Source organism: Pristiophorus japonicus, chromosome 12 (genome assembly GCF_044704955.1).
Source record: "Pristiophorus japonicus isolate sPriJap1 chromosome 12, sPriJap1.hap1, whole genome shotgun sequence".
Lineage (NCBI taxonomy): Eukaryota > Metazoa > Chordata > Chondrichthyes > Pristiophoridae > Pristiophorus > Pristiophorus japonicus.
In genome coordinates this window covers 133,277,830-133,298,079 of record NC_091988.1, presented here as the reverse complement: position 1 = coordinate 133,298,079, position 20,250 = coordinate 133,277,830, and the positions used below count along the sequence as shown (strand labels likewise).

General features: G+C 44.9%; 1 protein-coding gene across 1 annotated transcript in view; it reads left to right on the top strand.

Annotated features, from left to right (window-relative positions):
* The window catches only part of ddx27 (DEAD (Asp-Glu-Ala-Asp) box polypeptide 27), a 30,515-nt gene extending 18,779 nt beyond the window's left edge, over positions 1-11,736 (top strand). The window contains exons 13-21 of the mRNA XM_070895956.1: positions 1,377-1,458; positions 2,165-2,342; positions 2,938-3,044; positions 4,182-4,278; positions 6,067-6,161; positions 7,184-7,307; positions 7,507-7,603; positions 8,298-8,372; positions 10,554-11,736. Coding sequence (XP_070752057.1) covers positions 1,377-1,458; positions 2,165-2,342; positions 2,938-3,044; positions 4,182-4,278; positions 6,067-6,161; positions 7,184-7,307; positions 7,507-7,603; positions 8,298-8,372; positions 10,554-10,569 — 871 coding nt within the window. The 3' untranslated portion in view covers positions 10,570-11,736. The remainder of the gene's footprint in view (positions 1-1,376; positions 1,459-2,164; positions 2,343-2,937; positions 3,045-4,181; positions 4,279-6,066; positions 6,162-7,183; positions 7,308-7,506; positions 7,604-8,297; positions 8,373-10,553) is intronic.
* The last annotated feature ends 8,514 nt before the right edge of the window (positions 11,737-20,250 follow it).

Genomic DNA, 20,250 nt, shown 5'->3' with positions numbered 1-20,250 from the left:
CGAGGTTTAATCCCCAATCTGTTGCGTGAACCTATCTCAGCTGGAGCATTTGTTGTCGCTCAGTGCCCCTTGCTTAGGATCCACAAATCAGTCTGGATTCCCTACTCTTGACCGTTATCCAATGACCCCCTGCTGAAAGATGTGTGTGTGTGTGTGTGTGACTGTCAGATGGAGGTGGAATCAGTTTTGCCCTTGATGCCCTCTGCGAAGGAATAGCCTGCTGACTTGCACTGTCCAGGCTTTCACTCGAAAAATGGGCTCTTGGGTGAGGTGTAAGAGGGCTGCCAGCATCTGTGGAACCGTACCCCAGCAGGCATTGGTGCCTTCAGGGGAGGAGTGTGAGTAACATGTTGCAGTGTTGTGTGAGTAGTTCAGTTTGTGGCTGGACACTAACACTTTGATTATCTTCCTAAGTTTAACCAGTCTTATGGAGTCCATATTGTAATATAGAGCTCTCTCTAGTGGACTACTGTTCCACATAGTGGACTACTGTGGCAATGCAACTACTGATGTAAATACAATAAAAGTCCCATGATGTATTGGAGCCATCTTGTAAAGTTTGTTTGTTAGTGATGTCGTAAAGAATATATCACACGTATCACAATTGAACGTTTCCAGTACTTCTCACTTACGATTATTGTCCCAGATTTAGTGCTGCACACGTGGGATTATAACTCCAGTATAGTTCCCTTGTGTTCTTACTCATTTGTAATGCCTTTCCTAATGGCCAAGACTAGGCAACAGTTCCCACTGTAATCTCTGGGTAGTGAAGGCACTCTCTTTTGTCTTTTTGGGGTGTACTCTGGTCAATATTCTAACCTATAAGAACTGTCATAACTTCACATTTTCAAATGCAGAATTTGTTTGAGAATGTCAAAATCTATTGATAGCTCAGTGGATGAAGGCAGTGCTTGGTGTGATACTGAGGCCGACAGAGCAGGATGGCCCAGGTTGAGCCCCTGTTCTGTGCTGAGTTTGCTAAAATCTCAGCCAGGGCAGCAGTTTGGGGTAGTGCAATTAACATCAGGGACCTGGGGCTGGCAAGGGGCATCGGCCAGCTCCCATTCCTGGTTGTCGTTCATTGGCCCTTACTGGGAAATGCTGGGTGAAGACAAGACTATAACGCCCTTCAATGTAAAATCGTTTTTTTTAACTCTTACTGGCTATACATGTGCATGTAGAATGTTTCCTTCGGTGAGACACAAGGGAAAATTTAAATTTCCCCCCTGCCCCTTTCCAAGAGTTTTTTTGCACCAGGTGTATTCGAGCCATCTTGTAATATAACCGGGGTCGCTTCCTGGAGAATGTTCCACTGCAGAAATGTAAATATCAGGCTGTTCTTGGCTTATCCCTTGTCTTTGTTTCCATGGTGACAGGCGCTTTAAGGATGAACAGATTGATATTCTTGTAGCCACTGATGTAGCTGCCAGAGGATTGGACATTGATGGGGTCAAAACCGTAAGTGACTCAATAAATATGTAGATGGGTAATTGATGGGGGAATTACATAGTGGGGTAGGTTCTGGTTCTGTACCTAAAGATACTTTTACACTAACGGAGTGCAGTTGACAATAGGCACGGTACTGCCACAATCAGTGGCACTCTACACCGTAAAGGACCTTTCCTCAGGAGTCCGAGATCCAAATTCTCAATGGCCCTGTGAGCTGCTGTTAGGTCTCCCTTTCTCTTTAAGCTGCTGGAGCTGCATTTCCTCCCTTTTAGCGCGGGCACGCTAGCTGCCAGTGGGCCTTAATTAGTAGTGGCGCTGCCAGCTCAGCTAAACTCAGGAGAGTGGTGCACCCTCGGAGAGTCTGTTGGAGCCATGGCTCCTATAACAATATCTGAAAACTATTCAAACGGAATTGGCTCTTCTTCAAAGCTTTGTGATATAGTAAAGATCCCACCTGGACTTCGACAGCCCTGCCTTTGGGACCTATACAAATGAATGTTGAGGTAGATGGAGTACTAATGCAGAGAACTCTATAACACAGATTCTGTTCCTGTGAGAATTTTTATAACTTCAAAAACTACGGTGTAAAAACATACTTGGTGAAAAGTTTGATCTGCGTTTGACAAGTCATGAGAAGCTTTAGTCCATAAATAAACTGACTGCTATTGTGTGTTGGTTGGTATCAGTAACAGAGTCTGTGTTCCTTCTGAACCAGGTTATCAACTTCACGATGCCCAATACTGTCAAACACTACGTGCACAGGGTGGGCCGCACGGCACGAGCTGGCCGCAGCGGACGATCTGTCTCCCTCGTTGGCGAGATGGAAAGGAAAATGTTGAAAGAGATTGTGAGGAAAGCCCAAACTGAAGTGAAAGCTCGCGTCATCCCACAAGGTGAGAGCTGATGGGACAACTGTGCTTGATTAGGTTGTAAGGCCACCGGCCCTGAGCTGTGGGCCCCTCTGTGTCCCACACCTGCACTTGTCTGGCTGCTGCACTGCTCCTGATCACCATCCAGTGATGGTGCTGGAATGTGCGTGTGTGTGTCCCCTGACAGGAATGGGTTTGGCTCCAATATCCTCTTAATAAACTAACCGGCTGATGCTCGCTGTCTAAGCTCACACGTGAAGAATGATCTGGGATACTGTGCTGAAGGATTTCTGGTGCTTGTGGTGCCAGAGCTCAGCAAGTGTTGGTGCTCACCAGAACATAAGAAATAGGAACAGGAGTCGGCCATTTGGCCCCTCGAGCCTGTTCCGCCATTCAATAAGATCATGGCTGATCTGATCATGGACTCAGCTCCATTTCCCTGCCCGTTCCCCATAACCCCTTATCCCCTTATCGTTTAAGAAACTGTCTATTTCTGTCTTAAATTTATTCAGTGTCCCAACTTGGGGTGCCACAAGGATTCTTTGGGTGCCCCAGTACTGTGTACATAACCTGTCCTGTACGGGACCTCGCGTTGATTCCCTCGTCCCTATCTTCATAGAGGTGGTGATGAAGTTCCGGGACAAGATCGAGAAACTAGAGAAGGAAATCTATGCTGTATTACAGCTAGAAAAGGAGGAGAAGATGCTGCAGCGATCGGAGGCTCAGGTACATGACATGTTCCCTCAAGTATTACACCACTTTACAGACTGTAGTTCACTGTTACAAATGAGGCATTGAAGATGGGCTGCAAGATGACCAAACACTGGGAACGTGCTTCACAGCCGATCAGTACGTGATGACTCGTACTGGAGTTGTCAAGACCAACATGTGGCAGAAAAATTTGCTTTTTGAAAAATAAATCTCTCAGATGTTAGATAACGGTGAGTTTCCTGCTTACTGATATCTGCACACTGAGTCACATTATGCGCAGTGCAGGGTCGATGCAGTCTATTAAAAGGGACTCTGCTAAAAGCTCATTACTTTAATTTGGTGGTGATTAAATACCAAGAAATGTATCAACAAGTAGGAACATTTTCTGTCAATAGTTTTTTCCACACGTGTCCCACATTATTGTTGAACCCAGCAACTTAGTTCATGATTGTGCAGTAACTGGTGCAGGATTGAGAGAATAATATTGTTTTGTTGGTAACTAGACTTGACTATTCCAACACTCTTCTGACTGTCCTCCCACATTCTACACTATGTAAACTAGAGGTGATCCAAAACTCGGCTGCCCGTGTCCTAACTCGCACCAAGTCCCGCTCACCCACCACCCCTGTGCTCGCTGACCTACATTGGCTTCCGGTTAAACAATGCCTCAGTTTCAAAATTCTCATCCTTATTTTCAAATCTCTCCATGGCCTCGCCCCTCCCTATCTCTGTAATCTCCTCCAGCCCCACAACCCCCTGAGATGTATGTGCTCCTGAGGATCCCTGATTATAATCGCTCAACCATTGGTGGCCGTGCCTTCTGTTGCCTAGACCGCAAGCTCTAGAACTCCCTGCCTAAACCTCTCCGCCCCTCTACCTTCTCCTTCCTCCTTCAAGAAGCTCCGTAAAACCTACCTTTTTGACCAAGCTTTTGGTCACCTGCCCTAATTTCTACTTATGTGGCTCGGTGTCAAATTTTTATCACAGAGTACTTCTGTGAAGCTCCTTGGGACGTTGCAGTACATTAAAGGCGCTATATAAATACAAGTTGTTGTAACCTACGGTGGGGATGGAGGGAATAGCACTACTGTTAACCTGTGACACTGCAATTAGAGGCAGACTATTGATTCCCGATTTACTTGTTCCCTACAGATCAACACTGCCAAAAACAAGCTGCAGAAGGACAATGAAGAGACCGGGCCAGAACGCAGCTGGTTCCAAACCAGAGAGGAGCGCAAGAAAGACAAAGGTGAGCTTTATTTTGGACAGGGTGGCAGCTTTCCTGCAGCCTATAGGGTGGCAAAGCACAGAAATGTCTAGTTTGTGCAGCGGTAAGATCAGGCGGAGAAATCGCATGGTATTGGAGAAGAGGTCATCATAAGGACAAACAATGGGGCGTATGCTTGGAAAAATGATGGTAAGCGTGCTGGGAGAAGATTATTTTTTGCTTGGAATAATCTTTGTAAAGGTCGGAATGAAGAAGATTGGGGGGGTGGGGGAGGTAGGGGTGTTGTTGAAATAGTGGTGAAAGACGAAAGGGTGGGGGATATTACTGGGATTAGTGGTGCTGAAGGGAAGGATAAGGACTGGGTGTGATGGTATTGAAGGATGGACTAACAATTGGGAGACAGGGATGAGGATATGGCTTGGAGTAGCGGTGATAGAGAGGACTGGAGCTCACAGCTTAGACTGATGGCAGTGAATGTATGGAAGGGATCCCGGACTTAAGGGAATGCCATAAACCTGATGGGAAGTGTTGTCTGGTTGTGTGAAATGTGCAACTTGACAGCAGAGCAATACATGACCATATCTTCATAAATATCAAAAACAGATCAAAATCTTTCTGCTATTGATTAATAAATACAAACAGGTAGAAGTTGCCATTGCAATATTAGCAGATTAATTCTTAACTCATTTGTATGACTACTATTGTAATACAGGTGTTAACCTGTTTATTTAAATGGGTTAATGGCTGTTAATATAGTGGTCTGAGAAATATCATACAAATGTGTTAAGTTTCCGTGCACAAATACCACAAACACTAATAGAAAACCCCCCAGATAATGCTGGAAATACTCAGCGGGTCAGGCAGCATCTGTGGAGAGAGAAACAGGGTTAACGTTTCAGATCGATGACCTTTCATCAGGACTACTTTTGAAAACACATCATGCTGTAATGACATTCGAGCACCAGTGGTGGCGTAGCAGTGCCTCCACTGAGTGAGGGGAGGTGTAATTACGGACCGAAAATTGCGGTCAGAGGCTTCCTTCGTACGTATGCCTCTATAAAGAATCTATGAAACTGCCTGTTGGTCCCGGAGGAACATAGGAATGCATCTGAGGCCTTCATTCGCTGCGCAGCGCACGGGGATCTGTCTTCCACGTACGGACGCATCTGCTTGAATCACATGGGCCTGGACCACCAATCACTATCTAGTATTCTCATTGATAAAAATGGGAACTCCGTTTATACGAACTCCCATTACTATCAATGAGAATAACCTCCAAAACAAGAAACACAGCACAATAACATTTTTTAAAAACTCATATTTAAAATTAATTGAAATTAAATGTAAAATATTTTTTGGAAATTTTTTTTGATGTGTTTTAATAGGGTTAAAAATAAACTTACCTTAATGGACAGGGTTTTTAATATAAAAATGAATGATTAAATGTAATTATTCTATGTTTTAAAAGTGTTATGCTGGTAAAATTGAGCTATGCACCTGCTTTTTACCAGACGTTAAAGTTTAATGGATTTTCGCTGGGCATGAGTTGATCGCCTCAGCGCGGATGTCCTTCCTGCGGGCATGCGTAGAATCTGTTTTGACAGATCGGAAAAGCCGGTTCATGGCGCATTACGCCCCGAGACTCTGCTTTTCCGAGGCTTCGCCAGGTGCGTGTGATTTTCGGCCCTACATCTTTACAAGTTTACATTGGGCATTTCCCATTAAATGTGAACATAAGAATTGGTCATGGAAAAAGTTGACAGGAAATATTTAATAAAATGATATGTTCAATGCTTTTTTTAAACCCAGTTGCAAAGGCTCTGCAGGAGTTCGACGTTGCCTTGAGGGGCAAAAAGAAGAGGAAATTGTTGATGGAAAGTATTAAGAAAAAGGGAGAAATGACGGTGAGTACCAGACAAATTTTGGGGGAATTTAATATCGCTGTATTAGATTATTCTGGAGTGTTTATTTACACAACCTTTTTACCATCAAGAACACGTGAAAGTTCAAAGCTTCTGGATGACTGACTAAAGGTAAATGTGGTACATCCCAGGTTTAATCCCAGATCTCTACTGAGGTATTTAATCTCAGCCAGAACAGCAGTATGGTCATATACAATTGACCTCAGTGCTTTTGGGATAGAGAGGAGAGAAAAAATCAGCCAAGGATCCCGGTCCTGTTCACTATCCACTGAGTCCTATTGGGCAGTGCATGTGTATTCATGTCAGGTTATAATTTCCGGGATATTCCCAGTGCCAGGTTCGTTGGAGGTAGTGAAGAGAAGTAGCATTATGAGATGAAGTCATCATCACAATCAATAAGTAAAACATTAACAGAAGATCAAGAATCGGTGAAGAAGGGAGGATTTCAGATTCCTAAAGCATTGGGGCAAGTACTGGGGATACCTTCACCCTAAACCAAATGGAACTAGAGACCTTGCGAAGAAGGCCAATAGAGCAGAGAACTTGATCCAGGTATATCTTAATGGGGAGCGAAAAAGTTAGCTACACATTAGTAATGGAGGTAAGTAATGTAGAATTTGAGCAAGATGGGATTTAACAGACCAGGATGCATGGAAATGGAGAGGAGGAACCATCTGACTGGTCCTCAATTGTCCCTCCCCACCTCCTTTGTCTTCCTGTGACAGAGACTGTAATTCCCATATTGGACTGTTCAGCCACCTGAGAGCTCACTTTTGGAGTGGAAGCAAGCTCGAGGGACTGCCTATGGTGATTGCTGTGGGTGTGCTTGGTATCCACTCCACACATGGAACGGGCAATGTCTGGGATGCTCCATTTAGGGAATAGCGGCGGTGAACCTATCTCATTATTCCATGGTGCCCAGAAATGGTGTGTCCATCAAAATGTAGGTGAGGCTGTGGTGTATCGCAGCAGATGTGATGATGTTGTGCTCTCATGTACCTCAGGCGGAAGAGAGAACACAGTTTGAAATGGTGAAATCGCAGATGTACGCAGAGCGCGCTGCTAAACGAGGCCGCAGACCGAAGAGAGCGCGCGTGATGCCTGAGGACGAGCCAAACCCAGCTGCAGGTTGGTAAACTGGCGGGACCCGAATGAGATCTACTTCTGAACCAGGAGCACATCTGTACCTGCTGTTGTGAAAGTAAACGAATGGTCTGGTTGGGCCAAAAAACCTGATTCTCTGCCGTATATATCCCATGAATTGCCTCCAATGAGCGGTACAGTCGAAAAAATGGTCATATATTGAATAAAATATTTTTTTCTTTAGGAAATAAAAAGAACAGAGCAAACAAATCAAAGAAGTCTGTGTTTGATGAAGAGTTGACGAACACAAGTCAGAAGGCCCTTAAACAGTACAGAGCTGGGTAAGTAGTGCCATAGTGTTGGGATGTAGTTGGATGGGTGGGTAGAGACCTGGGGTGAGGTGGGGGGATGGGGAGGAGAGAGGCATGTAGCAGGATACGAGAATAATGCTCGTGAGGAGAGCGTGTAGTTGGATAGAATGGTAGAGCCCTTGTGGGGAATATACAGCAGGTGGTTAGAGCTCCTGGGTTGGAGGGTATGGTTAGGAAGATAGACCCCTGTGCTTTATTTTTAAGTGTGTGGGTGGGAGGCCACCTTTGAGGTGAACATCCAGCTGGGGTCAAAGGGTGCTCTCTCTGTGGATACATATTGTGAAAAGCTTTGCTGAGTATATAACTGCTGGTACTGCCAGCTATTATTGCAGTCTTTCTATAGGGCAGGAATGCTTTTATCTCTTAGGCAACAAAGATGCACAACATGGAGCCTCACTGGCCTCCATGACTCATGTGGAAAATGGAAAATGTCACACTGGTGTAATCGGGAGAGCAAGGTTAAGGTTTAGTTTGGAGCAGAGTAGAGGAAGCTACATTCTGCATCTAACCATTCGATTCCTGAAATGAGAGTGCTTTATGTTCCATTCTTCGGCACTAACACTAAGGAGCACAAAATGCTAGTGGACTGCGCATTGAGGGACTAACTCACTGAAGCAGCCAATATTTCAGTGTCTGCATACATTGCATCTTGGTTTCTTTGCAGGCCGTCCTTTGAAGACCGAAAGAGACTCGGAATATCGCAGCACAGGAAAGGCGGTGCCTTTAAATCCAAGTCCAGGTAAGCGTTTCTGCAGTAACACGAATGGCTGCCATTGAGTGGTCCTTCAGCCAATGGGAGAGGGCTGCCTTTGCAATGGTATTGTTACATTCAGAAAACCAATGGTTCACAGCCCAAAGTGTACTTACTTTGTTCGTATTTTTCTTTTTAAAAGGGAGTTTTATTCCCAATTTTTCTATCCTCCTTGCCTGAAGGCTGTACCTAGAGTCGTGGTGTAGTCCTACAGGCACAAGCAACCCTCTAGTACTTCGCCAAAGGGCCCACCCTTCATGTGTTAACTCATATGTCTTGGTAGTTTATTTAACTCTGTCCAATCCTGTCCTCGCTCGACATCAACAAAAGCGCACTTTCCACCAGGAATCGGGACTAAGAGCCATGGCCACTTGTTCACGTGTGGCTCAGTTTGTAACACTTGCCTCTGAGTCAGAAGATTGTGGGTTCCAGTTCCACTCCAGAGCCTTGAGCACAAAAATTTAGGCTGACACTCCAGTGCAGTGCTGAGGGAGCATTGCACTGTCGGATTTGCCATCTTTCGGATGAGATGTTACACTCAGGTGGAGATAAAAGATCCCATGGCACTATTTTGAAGAAGAGCAGGGGAGTTATCCCCGGTGTCCAGGTCAATACTTATCCCTCCATCAACATAACAAAAACAGACTATCTGATCATTATCAAATTGCTGTTTGTGGGAGCTTGCTGTGCGCAAATTGGCTGCCATGATACCCACATTACAGCGGTGACTGCACTCCAAAAGTACTTCATTGGCTGTAAAGTGCTTTGGGACGTCCTGTGGTCATAAAATGTGCTATTTTTTCCCCTTTGCTCAAGGGTGCTGAAGCCAATTTCAATGTCCCATCTGAGAGCAGCACAAACTTGGAGTCGAAACCTCCACGTTCTATTCTGTGTGGCTTAGTGGTGTTTTTCTAATGGTATAATTGAGTGTTGGATGATACGCTCAACTTTTTTATATTCTCCAATCTCCCTTCCCCTCTCCCCTTGATGGTGTTGAGTTACAGTTTCACAGTCAGCCGTTGCCCTCTGGTACCTCACCCAAGTGGGACTTCTGTGAAAGAGTGACCCAAACTGCTGTACCCGATGGGATAGAGTGCTGGCAGGCATGCAGCTGACTTGCCATGCCTGACATTTATATGACACCATTTCAAAGGGATCTCTTGAATAAATGGTCATGGCAAATTCTTTTTAATTGTGACCCGGAAGTTTTCCCTCTCTCCTTGCCCTCTCCCTATTGATCGCAGGGTGACTTTAGATGGACTGAATGGCCTTGCCATCCATATCGATCTTGTGTGATCCTAAATGACCATACAGAAAGAAAGTGAGGGTTAAAGCAAAAGACCAGCCGCTGCTTGCATCTTGTCAAAGGCAACGGTGGATTTGTTCATTAAAAAGCTGCCTTTATACAGTGGGTTTCTGAACTTTTGTCACTGGAATGTCCGCGGGTTCTCAATAGTCTGCTGGAAGATCTGCTGTTTCAGCCGGCTTGCTGCTGAAGTAACGGTGGGAGGTCTGGGAATCCCCGCGGGAATGTTTGCTTCTAATTGGGGAGGGGGCAAGTTGTGCTTTTGTGAATTGTGCCACTACAGGTGACCACTTGCCTCATCGGTACAACAGCACCGTTACAGTACAAGTACAGCCTAGTACTGGACCAGCACCCCAGAGCTCGAATGTTGAAAACCCACCGTGGCAATGTGTGAAACAGAATTCAACAAATCAGGTCCTTGGTGGACTGATAACAGGAAAACTGCAGATTATTGGAGATACCCAACTGGTTCACTAATATCCATCAGGGAAAGTGGGACCTGACTCCCTTACCTGGTGTAGCCTACACGTGACTCCTGTCCTACACCATGTGGTTGGTTCCTAATGCCCTCAGTTAATATTATCTCATCAGTGTCACCCACATTCTGAGCACAAATAATTAAACTCAAGTGTGTGTAGTTTTTATTTGTCATTTTAAATATCTTTTTTTTAACTCTGATTGGCTCGTGTTCTTGAAACCAGGACTTCATTTTTAAAATTTGAGGGCCAGCACTAAACACTATATCGATTCTTCTGCTTAATGCCCCCCTCTTCCTGTTGCCCATTTTCCCGAAGACTTGTCCATCAGCTGTTTGCGTGTTGATGCAGTGTACATGTGAAATGAATCATGTGCTTGTGTTTCAGGTACAAGAGGAGATGAACCCCGACAGTAGAGCTACCGAAGAGATTTATGAAATTGCCTTTTCAAGAGTGAATAAATACTTGAGGTCGGCCTGCAACCTTCACAAATGTGCCACATTTTATGAGTGAAACTGATTTATAAATCAGACCCTGGGAGAAATCCTAAGTAAGAACCAATTGCTTTATCAATCCATTGGAACACGTTGAGCACCAAAAGCCATGATCACACTCACCTTTAACTCCATTGGAACTGAGATCACACCGTTCATTAATACAGGTCAAGAGGAACAATCCCAGTCTTTCAAAGTCGTGCTTACTATGGGCTCAGTCCTTTCTGGTGTAGGTGGGACTCTCAGAAGTGCAGGGATTATAATGTGAAACAGTTATGTCTCAATTTTCAGCTGTTATTGTGTCCTGCAGACATCTTAGCGTTCTTTTATTTAATTCAAACACACCACCGTCTCCAGTCATGGGCATTGAAATGATTTTTTAGCAATCTATTGCTCAATGACACAGGGAATCTCTGCTGCTGACACTAGGTGTGGGATTCAGCACAGACCTCCTTCCTCAAGTGGAGCATCAGCAAAACCTCATGAGATAGCTGGCATATTTCTGAAATTATTTTAATTTTGATCCAGACGTTAGGAAGTGAAACATCGGCGCCGGGGTTAGAGAAGAGAAAATTGGCCAGGCTGCCTTCTCCCCATTGTTACCCAGTGAGCCTTTCTGGCAGTGTATGCGTGCAGCATACTGTTGAGGACAGGATCAGGCTTGGCCTTGATGCTCCTTATGATCAAATGGTCCGATGACGTTCATGAGCAAAAGAAACTATGCTGCCACTTGGGTAAGGTAAACGCAGGTGGGTGGTACCGGTGCAACCATACCTCAGTAAGGAGGCAATCTACCCTTGACCAAGATTTTGTTATATTAACAGACCTCACTTGTTAATTTTACCTGCAAACTATTTGCAAAACGTTGAAAAGAATGAGAAAATTAGACAACGGTGCCATAGAATTGATTTTATGATTGTATGGCTCCTTTGTGTGAATCTTTGAGACATAAGCACTATTTATTCGAGAAATGGACACTCATTCTTGGGCCAGTTCTTTGTATATTAAGAATAGTGGATGTTTTCACATGTGCTGTACAAACGTGATTGCTTTCTAATAAAAGTTAAAGAATTTCACTTTTTCTATTTATATAGCACCTTTACCGTAGCAAGTTGTCCCAAGGTGCTTGATAGGCGCATAATCAAACAAAATTTGATACCAAGCCACATAATGCGATATTAGGACAGTTAATCAAAAGCTTGGTCAAAGTGCATCTTAAAGAAGGAGAAATAGAGAGGTTTAGGGAGGGAATTCCAGGGCTTAAGGTCTAGACGGCAGCAGGCACGACCACCAATGGTGGGGCGATTAAAATCGGGCATGCGCAGGAGGCCAGAATTGGAGGAGCTCAGAGATCTCGGAGGGTTGCAGGAGGTTACAGAAATAAGGGGCGAGGCCATGGAGGGATTTGAATACTCGGATGAGAATTTTAAAATCGAGGCTTTGTCAGACTGGGGGAGCGAATGTAGATCAGCGAGCACAGGAGAGAAGGGCACTTGGTATGAGTTAGCATACGGACAGCAGTGTTTTGGGTGAGCTAAAGGTTAGTGAAAGTGGGAGGCCAAACTGGACAGCATTGGAAGGTAACCAAAGCATGAATGAGGGTTTCAGTGGATGTGTTGAGGTGGGGTGGAGACGGATGATATTATGAAGGTGGAAGTAGACTGTCTAGGTGATGGAGAGGATCTGAGGTCAGCTCGGGGTCAAATAGGACGACGAGTTTGTGAGCCGTCTGTTTCAGCCTCAGACATTGGCTAAGGATGGGGATGGAGTCAGTGGCTACTGTCATTAACAGTTTCCAATTACTAAGTACAGTTTTCAGGTTAAGTGCGTTAGGATGATTCCCACAGCAGCCAAGATGTACATTGTGTTCCAACTGATTGAGAGGGCTGCTCTGCAGGAGGGTTCCGGTGAAGACAGACTACATTTAATACAATTCAGGCACAGACACTGAAGACAACTATTGATTGCTAAATGTAAAGGTGGTTAATAAGAACTTCATAAATAGAAGCAGGTGGAGGCCATTCGGCCCCTCGAACCTGCCCCGCTATTCAGTAAGATCATGGCTGATCTTCTACCTCAACTCCACTTTCCTGCACTATCCCCATATCCCTTGATTCCCTTAATATCCAAAAATCTATCGATCTGGCTTGAATATACTCATCAACTGAGCCTCCACAGCCCTCTGGGCTGGAGAATTCCAAAGATTCACCACCCTCTGAATGAAGAAATTTCTCAGCTCAGTCCTAAATGGCCAACCCCTTATTCTGAAACTGACCCCAGGTTCTAGACTCACCAATCAGGGGAAACATCCTCCCTGTATCTACCCTGTCAAACCCTGTAAGAATTGTGTACCTTTCAATGAGATCACCTCTCATTCTTCTAAACTCTAGAGAATATAGGCCCAGTCACTCAACTCAATCTCTCCTCATAGGACAACCCCACCCCCCCATCCAAGGAATCAGTCTGGTGAACCTTTGTTGCACTCCCTCCATGGCAAGTATATCCTTCCTTGGGTTAGGAGACCAAAACTACACAACACTCCAGATGTTGTCTCATCAGGGCCCTATATAATTGCAGTATTATGTCTTTACTCTTATACTCAAATCCTCTTGTAATAAAGGCCAACATACCATTTGGTTTTCTAATTGCTTGCTGTACCTGCATATTAAAATTTGTGATTCATGTACAGGGACACCAAGGTTCCAATGAACACCAACATTTCCCAATCTCTGACCATTTTTTTAAAAACTCTGCTTTTCTATTTTTCCTAGCAAAATGGATAATTTCACATTTCTCCAAATTATATTCCATTTACCATCTTCTTGCCCACTCACTTAACCTGTCTATATACGCTTGAAGCCTCTTTGCATCCTTCTCACAACGTACATTCCCACCTAGCTTTGTATCATCAGCAAACTTGGATATATTACATTTGGTCCCCTCATCCAAATCATTGATATAGATTGTGAATAGCTGAGGCCCAAGCACTGATCCTTGTGGTACCCCACTATTTACAGCCTGCCAACCCGAAAATGACCCCTTTATTCCAACTCTGTTTTCTGTCCATTAACCAATCCTCAATCCATATTACCCCAATCCCATGAGCCCTAATTTTGTTCAATAACATCTTGTGAGGCACTTTATCGAATGCCTTCTGAAAATCCAAATACACCACATCTACTGGTTCCCCTTTATCCTGCTAGTTACAACCTCAAAAAACTCTTAACAGATTCGTCAAGCATGATTTCCCTTTCATAAATACGTGAAGACAGACACAAAGTATTTGTTTAATTTCTCTTCCATTTCCTTATTCCCCATTATAATTTCTCCTGTCTCAGCCTGTAAGGGACCCACATTTACTTTCGCTAATCTTTTCCTTTTTACATACCTATAGATACATAGAAAATAGGTGCAGGAGTAGACCATTCGGCCCTTCGAGCCTGCACCACCATTCAATAAGATCATGGCTGATCATTCACCTCAGTACCTCTTTCCTGCTTTCTCTCCATACCCCTTGATCCCTTTAGCCGTAAGGGCCATATCCAACTCCCTGTTGAATATATCTAACGAACTGGCATCAACAACTGTCTGCGGAAGAGAATTCCACAGGTTAACAACTCTCTGAGTGAAGAAGTTTCTCCTCATCTTGGTCCTAAATGGCTTACCCATTATCCTTAGACTGTGACCCCGGTTCTGGACTCCCCCAACATCGGGAACATTCTTCCTGCATCTAACTTGTCCAGTCCCGTCAGAATTTTATATGTTTCTATGAGATCCCCTCTCATTCTTCTAAACTCCAGTGAATACAGGCCCAGTCGATCCAGTCTCTCCTCATATGTCAGTCCTGCCATCCTGGGAATCAGTCTGGTGAACCTTCGCTGCACTTCCTCAATAGTAAGAACGTCCTTCCTCAGATTAAGAGACCAAAACTGAACATAATATTCCAGGTGAGGCCTCACCAAGGCCCTGTACAGCTGCAGCAAAACCTCCCTGCTCCTATATTCAAATCACCTAGCTATGAAGGCCAACATGCTATTTGCCTTCTTCACCGCCTGCTGCACTTGCATGTCAACTTTCAATGACTGATGTACCATGACACCCAGGTCTTGTTGCACCTCCCCTTTTCCTAACCTGCCGCCATTCAGATAATATTCTGCCTTTGTGTTTTTGCCACCAAAGTGGATAACCTCACATTTATCCACATTATCCTTTACAGTCTGACCGAGATGAGGAGAAACTTCTTCACTCAGAGAGTTGTTAACCTGTGGAATTCTCTTCCGCAGAGAGTTGTTGATGCCAGTTCGTTAGATATATTCAAGAGGAAGTTGGATATGGCCCTTATGGCTTTTGAAGCTTTTACAGTCTGTTTCTTTGGCTCTTGGTAGTTTACTCTCATTCTATTTTCCCTTTTTATTATTCTTGGTTTTCCTTTGCTGAATTCTAAAATCCTCACAATCCTCAGATTTACTACTCTTTAGGGCAATATTTTAAGCCTCTTCTTTTGATCTAATACTATCTTTAACTTCTATTATTAGCCACAGTTGGACCACTTTTCCTGTGGGGTTATTGAGCCTTAAAAATGTGTATTTTTTGTAAATGATGTATTAATTCTTTAAATGCTAGCCTTTGCTTGTCTACCTTCCTACCGTTTAATATAGTTTCCCAATCTACCTTAGCCAACTCGCCCCTCACACCTATGTAATTTGCCTTGTTTAGATTTAGTCCCTAATTTCAGAATCACTTTCAAACTCAATATAAAATTCTATCATATTATGGTCACTCTTCCCTAAAGGTCCCTTTACTACAAGGTTATTAGATCTAATTGTTCCCTAGTTCGTTCCTCAACATACTGATCTAGAAAACTATCTTGTATACATTCCATGAATTCATCCTCCATGCTATTACTGCAAATTTGGTTTGCCCAGTCGATATGTAGATTAATGTCCCCCATGATTAATTACTGTATTACCCTTGTTACAATTGCCTCTAATTTCCTGATTTATACTCTGCCCTACATTACCACTACTGTTTGGAGGCCTATAAACAACTCTCTCCAAAGTTTTCTGTCCCCTGCTGTTTCTTAGCTCCACCCAAAACTGAATCTACTTCTTGATTTTTGGAGCTAAGATCCTTTCTCTCCCCATCCTTTATTAGGGCTACCCCTCCTCCTTTTTCATTTTGCCTATTTCTTCTAGAAGTTAAGTATCTGGAGTATTTAGTTCCCAACCTTGGCCTCTTTGCAACCACGTGTCCATAATGGCTAATTTCTATTAATTTCTATCTGTGCAATTCATCTATTTTGTTGCGAATGCTTCACGCATTCAGATATAGTGCCTTTAGCTTTGACTTATTTCTATTTTTCCTTGATGTCACCTTAGTCACTGATGCCCTATTACCTTTGTTACTCTCTCTGTCCCTTCCTGACCCACTCTGCTCTAGAGTCTTGATATTTCTTTTAACAGGGCCTTTAAATTTACTCTTTCCTGTATCCTACCTCCTCGCCCCCACCTCATTAATTTAAAGCCCTGTCTACTGCCCTAGTTATTTGGTTTGCCAAGACACTGGGCCCTGTCCAGTTTAAGTGGAGCCTGTCCCAATGGAACAGCTCCCTCTTTCCGCAGTACTGGTGCTGGTGTCCCCTGAACTGAAACTCCTTCCTCCCACACCACTCTTTCAACCACGCATTTAAACCTCTAATCGGTTTGTCCCTATGCCAATTTGCACGTCCAGAGATTATTACCTTTGAGGTTCTGCTTTATAACTTGGATCCTAGCTCCTCAAACTCTCTCAGCAGAACCTCTTTCCTAGTTCTACCTATGTCATTGGTTCCTAGGTGGACCGTGACAACTGGATCCTCCCCCTCCCACTCCAAGTGCAGGCAACACAATCTTCAGAACCCCCCCTCGAAGAACAGTATCTATCTCCCTGCCTACCACTACCACATTCCTTTTTACTCTTCCCCCTCCCCCTCCCCCTCCCCCCACTTGAATGGCCTCCTGTACCATGCTGCTGTGGTCTGTTTGCCCATCCTCCCTGCAGTCGTTCTCATCCATACAGGCAGCAAGAACCATGGACCTGTTGGACACGGTCAAGGGCTGAGGCTCCTCCATCACTGCCTACTTGGTCCCCATACCTTCCTCACTCGTAGTCACACCCTCCTGTCCCTGACCAATGACTAATGCTAAAGTACTGCTTAACCTAAGGGCCGTGACTGCCTCCTGGAACAATGTATCCAGGTAACTCTCCTGGTTGAAAGTCTCCATTGGGAGCAAAATAGCGAATGCTTCACCGAAAACCCCAGCTCTGCAAAGCTTCCAGAGCTGCAGGGAGATGCAATGCTTTTAGGTAAATGACGGGGAAGTTAAAAGATCAAACCTGGGGAGGGGGTTGCGGGGGGGGGATTGTACTTTAGGGCAGTACAAGCAGAATTCTGACATGAATTTACAACACATCTGGGTGCAGCTTCTAGGTTTTTGTCCAGTAGTTGTGAGCAGTAATTTAACTTCATCAGAGTGAATGCTAAGAATGTTGACCAATGTTCCCCATAAGGTGTGCGGCTGTGCAAGAATCGTGAGGTCCCACGCAGGCCACTCACCAGCTGCTGGGAGATACTGCGGCAACCAAGGGGCGTTGATTTAAAGTAATTGGTAGGAGGTTTAGAGGAGATTTGAGGAAACATTTCTTCACCCAGAGGGTGGTGGGGGTCTGGAACTCGCTGCCTGAAAGGGTGGTAGAGGCAGAAACCCTCACCATATTTTAAAAATATTTGGATGTGCACTTAGAGTGCCGTAACCTACAGGGCTACGGACCAAGAGCTGGAAAGTGGGATTCGGATGGATGGCTCTTTGTTGGTCGGCGCGGACACAATGGGCCGAAATGGCCTCCTTCCGTGCTGTAAATTTGATTCTAAGAGACCACACACCTAGACTGTAAATTAGGAGGAACTTTGACGTTGACTTGCACAGATGCACCAAACCCCCCCGCTCTCCATCCGGACCCGCACTCAATCCAGAATGCGGTTGCTCTTTCCCATCACATGCCCTGTTGGAGCTGCTCGTTATTGGTTGGGTTGCTTTCTTCTGGCCTGGAGCGGTTACTCCCGTTGATCGAGCTGACCACGATGAGAGCTCCCCTCGCCATACATTGCTGGTGTTGACGTGGTGCTGAAGTCTGGAGCTTTCACCCGTGTTACACACCATCTTAGCAGGTAACCAATAAGCAGTAACCAAGGATACCCAAAGTTTAAAAAATCCAAAAAGGAACACTTGAGTGAAGCAAAAGTTAGAAGGGGATGCAAAAAAGCAGTAAAACCAAAGAATGCACTTTGGGCAATAAAAGTCAAATGGGAGAACGAAGACTGAAAGGATCTGAAAGTAATTTTAAGTTGGAGGCATATCAATTGTGTTTATTATGGAATGTTCACCAATGAACTATCCAGATACAAAGGATGAAGAGATGCAAAAATAGCTTGAGCAACAAGCTTACAGAAAATGTTATGGAATTAGGAAGCAAAGTACACGAATTTCAATTGCAGGGATTTTTGACAAAATAGCAGTAAATGAACACTGATACCTCAGCAAAATGGCCTATCTACCTTATTCCATTCAAAATCCTAAAAACCTCAATCTTTATCCCTTAACCATCAATATTCCAGGGAATACAACCCTAATTTATGTAAAAGAAACAGAAAATGCTGGAAATCTCAGTGGGTCAGGCAGCATCTTTGGAGAAACAGAGTTAACATTTCAGGTCGATGACCTTTCATCAGAACTGGCGAATGTTCGAAAAGAACACAATCTTAAGAAGCACTGAAAGAGGGAGGGGAGGATAGGACAAAGGGAAACGTCCGTGATCAGGTGGAAGGCAGGAGAGATTAGAGAGACAAAAGGGATGATGGGCCGAATTGAAATGGTAATGGCAGGAGTTAGAAACAGGTTAGTCAGTCAAGATAGGGTGTGAATGGCAGAATAATGACCAGCAGCCACGAAGAGAAAAAAAACATAAGATCGGGAGAGGTGGGAAAGGGAGCCAAAGATGGGCAGAGGTTATGGTCTGAAATTATTGAACTCGATATTGATTCCAGAAGGCTGTAAAGTGCCTAAACAAAAGATGAGGTGCCTGTTCTCGAGCTTGCGTTGAGCTTCATTGGAACAGTGAAGGAGTTGGAAGGCCGGAGATATCAGAGTGGGAGTGGAGTGTCGAATTAAAGTGACAGGCGCCCGGAAGCTCAGGATCACACTCAGGGTACGGACTGAACGGAGGTGTTCCGCAAAGCGGTCACCCAATCTGCGTTTGGTCTCTCCAATGTAGAGACCACATCGTGAGCAGCGAATACAGTATACTAAATTGAAAGAAGTACAAATAAATCCCGGTTTCACCTGAAAGGAGTATATAGGGCTCCGTGTATATGTAATCTCTGGTTGATGTAATCTCTCTTCATAATTTAACCCATGCTGGTGAATCTGCACTGCACTCCTTCCAAGGCCAATATATCCCAATGTGCAGTGCCCAGAACGGTACATAATTCCCTGCTGGAGTGGAACTAAACTACAGAACCAGTGGGAAGCTGTTTAACCTATGCCGCCTCCAGGTCAGGTCCAAGATCACCTCAACCTGTCGTTAAGCTGCATACGCGGATGACGCTTGCGTCTGCGCACATTCTGAAGCTGAACTCCAGGATATAGTCAACGTATTCACCATGGCATATGAAAGCATAGGCCTTACACTTAACATCCGTAAGACAAAGATCGTCCACCAGCCTGTCCTCGCCACACAGCACTGACCCCCAGTCATCAAGATTCATGGCACGGCCCTCGACAACATGGACCACTTCCCATACCTCGGGAGCCTCTTATCAATAAAGACAGACATTGATGCAGAGATTCAACATTGCCTCCAGTGCAGCCTTTGGCCGCCTGAGGAAAAGTGTGTTTGAAGACCAGGCCCTCAAATCTACCAAGCTCATGGTCTACATGGCTGTAGTAATACTCGCCCACCTGTATGGATCAGAGGCATGGACGATGTACAGAAGACACCTCAAGTCACTGGAGATATATCACCAACGATGTCTCCGCAAGATCCTGCAAATCCCCTGGGAGGACAGGCGCACCAACATCAGTGTCCTCGCCCAGGCTAACATCCCCAGCATTGAAGCACTGACCACACTCGATCAGCTTTGCTGGGCAGGCCACATAGTGCGAGGCTCCCTAAGCAATTGCTCTATGCGGAGCTCCTTCACGGCAAACAAGCCAAAGGTGGGCAATGGAAACGTTACAAGGACACCCTCAAAGCCTCCCTGGTAAAGTACGACATCATCACTGACACCTGGGAGTCTCTGGCCAAAGACCACCCTAGGTGGAGAAAGTGCATCCGGGAGGGCACTGAGCTCTTTGAGTCTCGCTGCCGAGAGAGTGAAGAGGTCAGGCACAGGCAGCGGAAGGAGCGTGCAGCAAATCAGTTTCCCCCCCCCACCCCCGACAAATGTCTGTCCCACATGTGACAGGGTCTGTGGCTCCCGCATTGGATTGTTCAGCCACCAAAGGACTCACTTTAGGAATGGAAGCAAGTCTTCCTCGATTCCGAGGGACTGC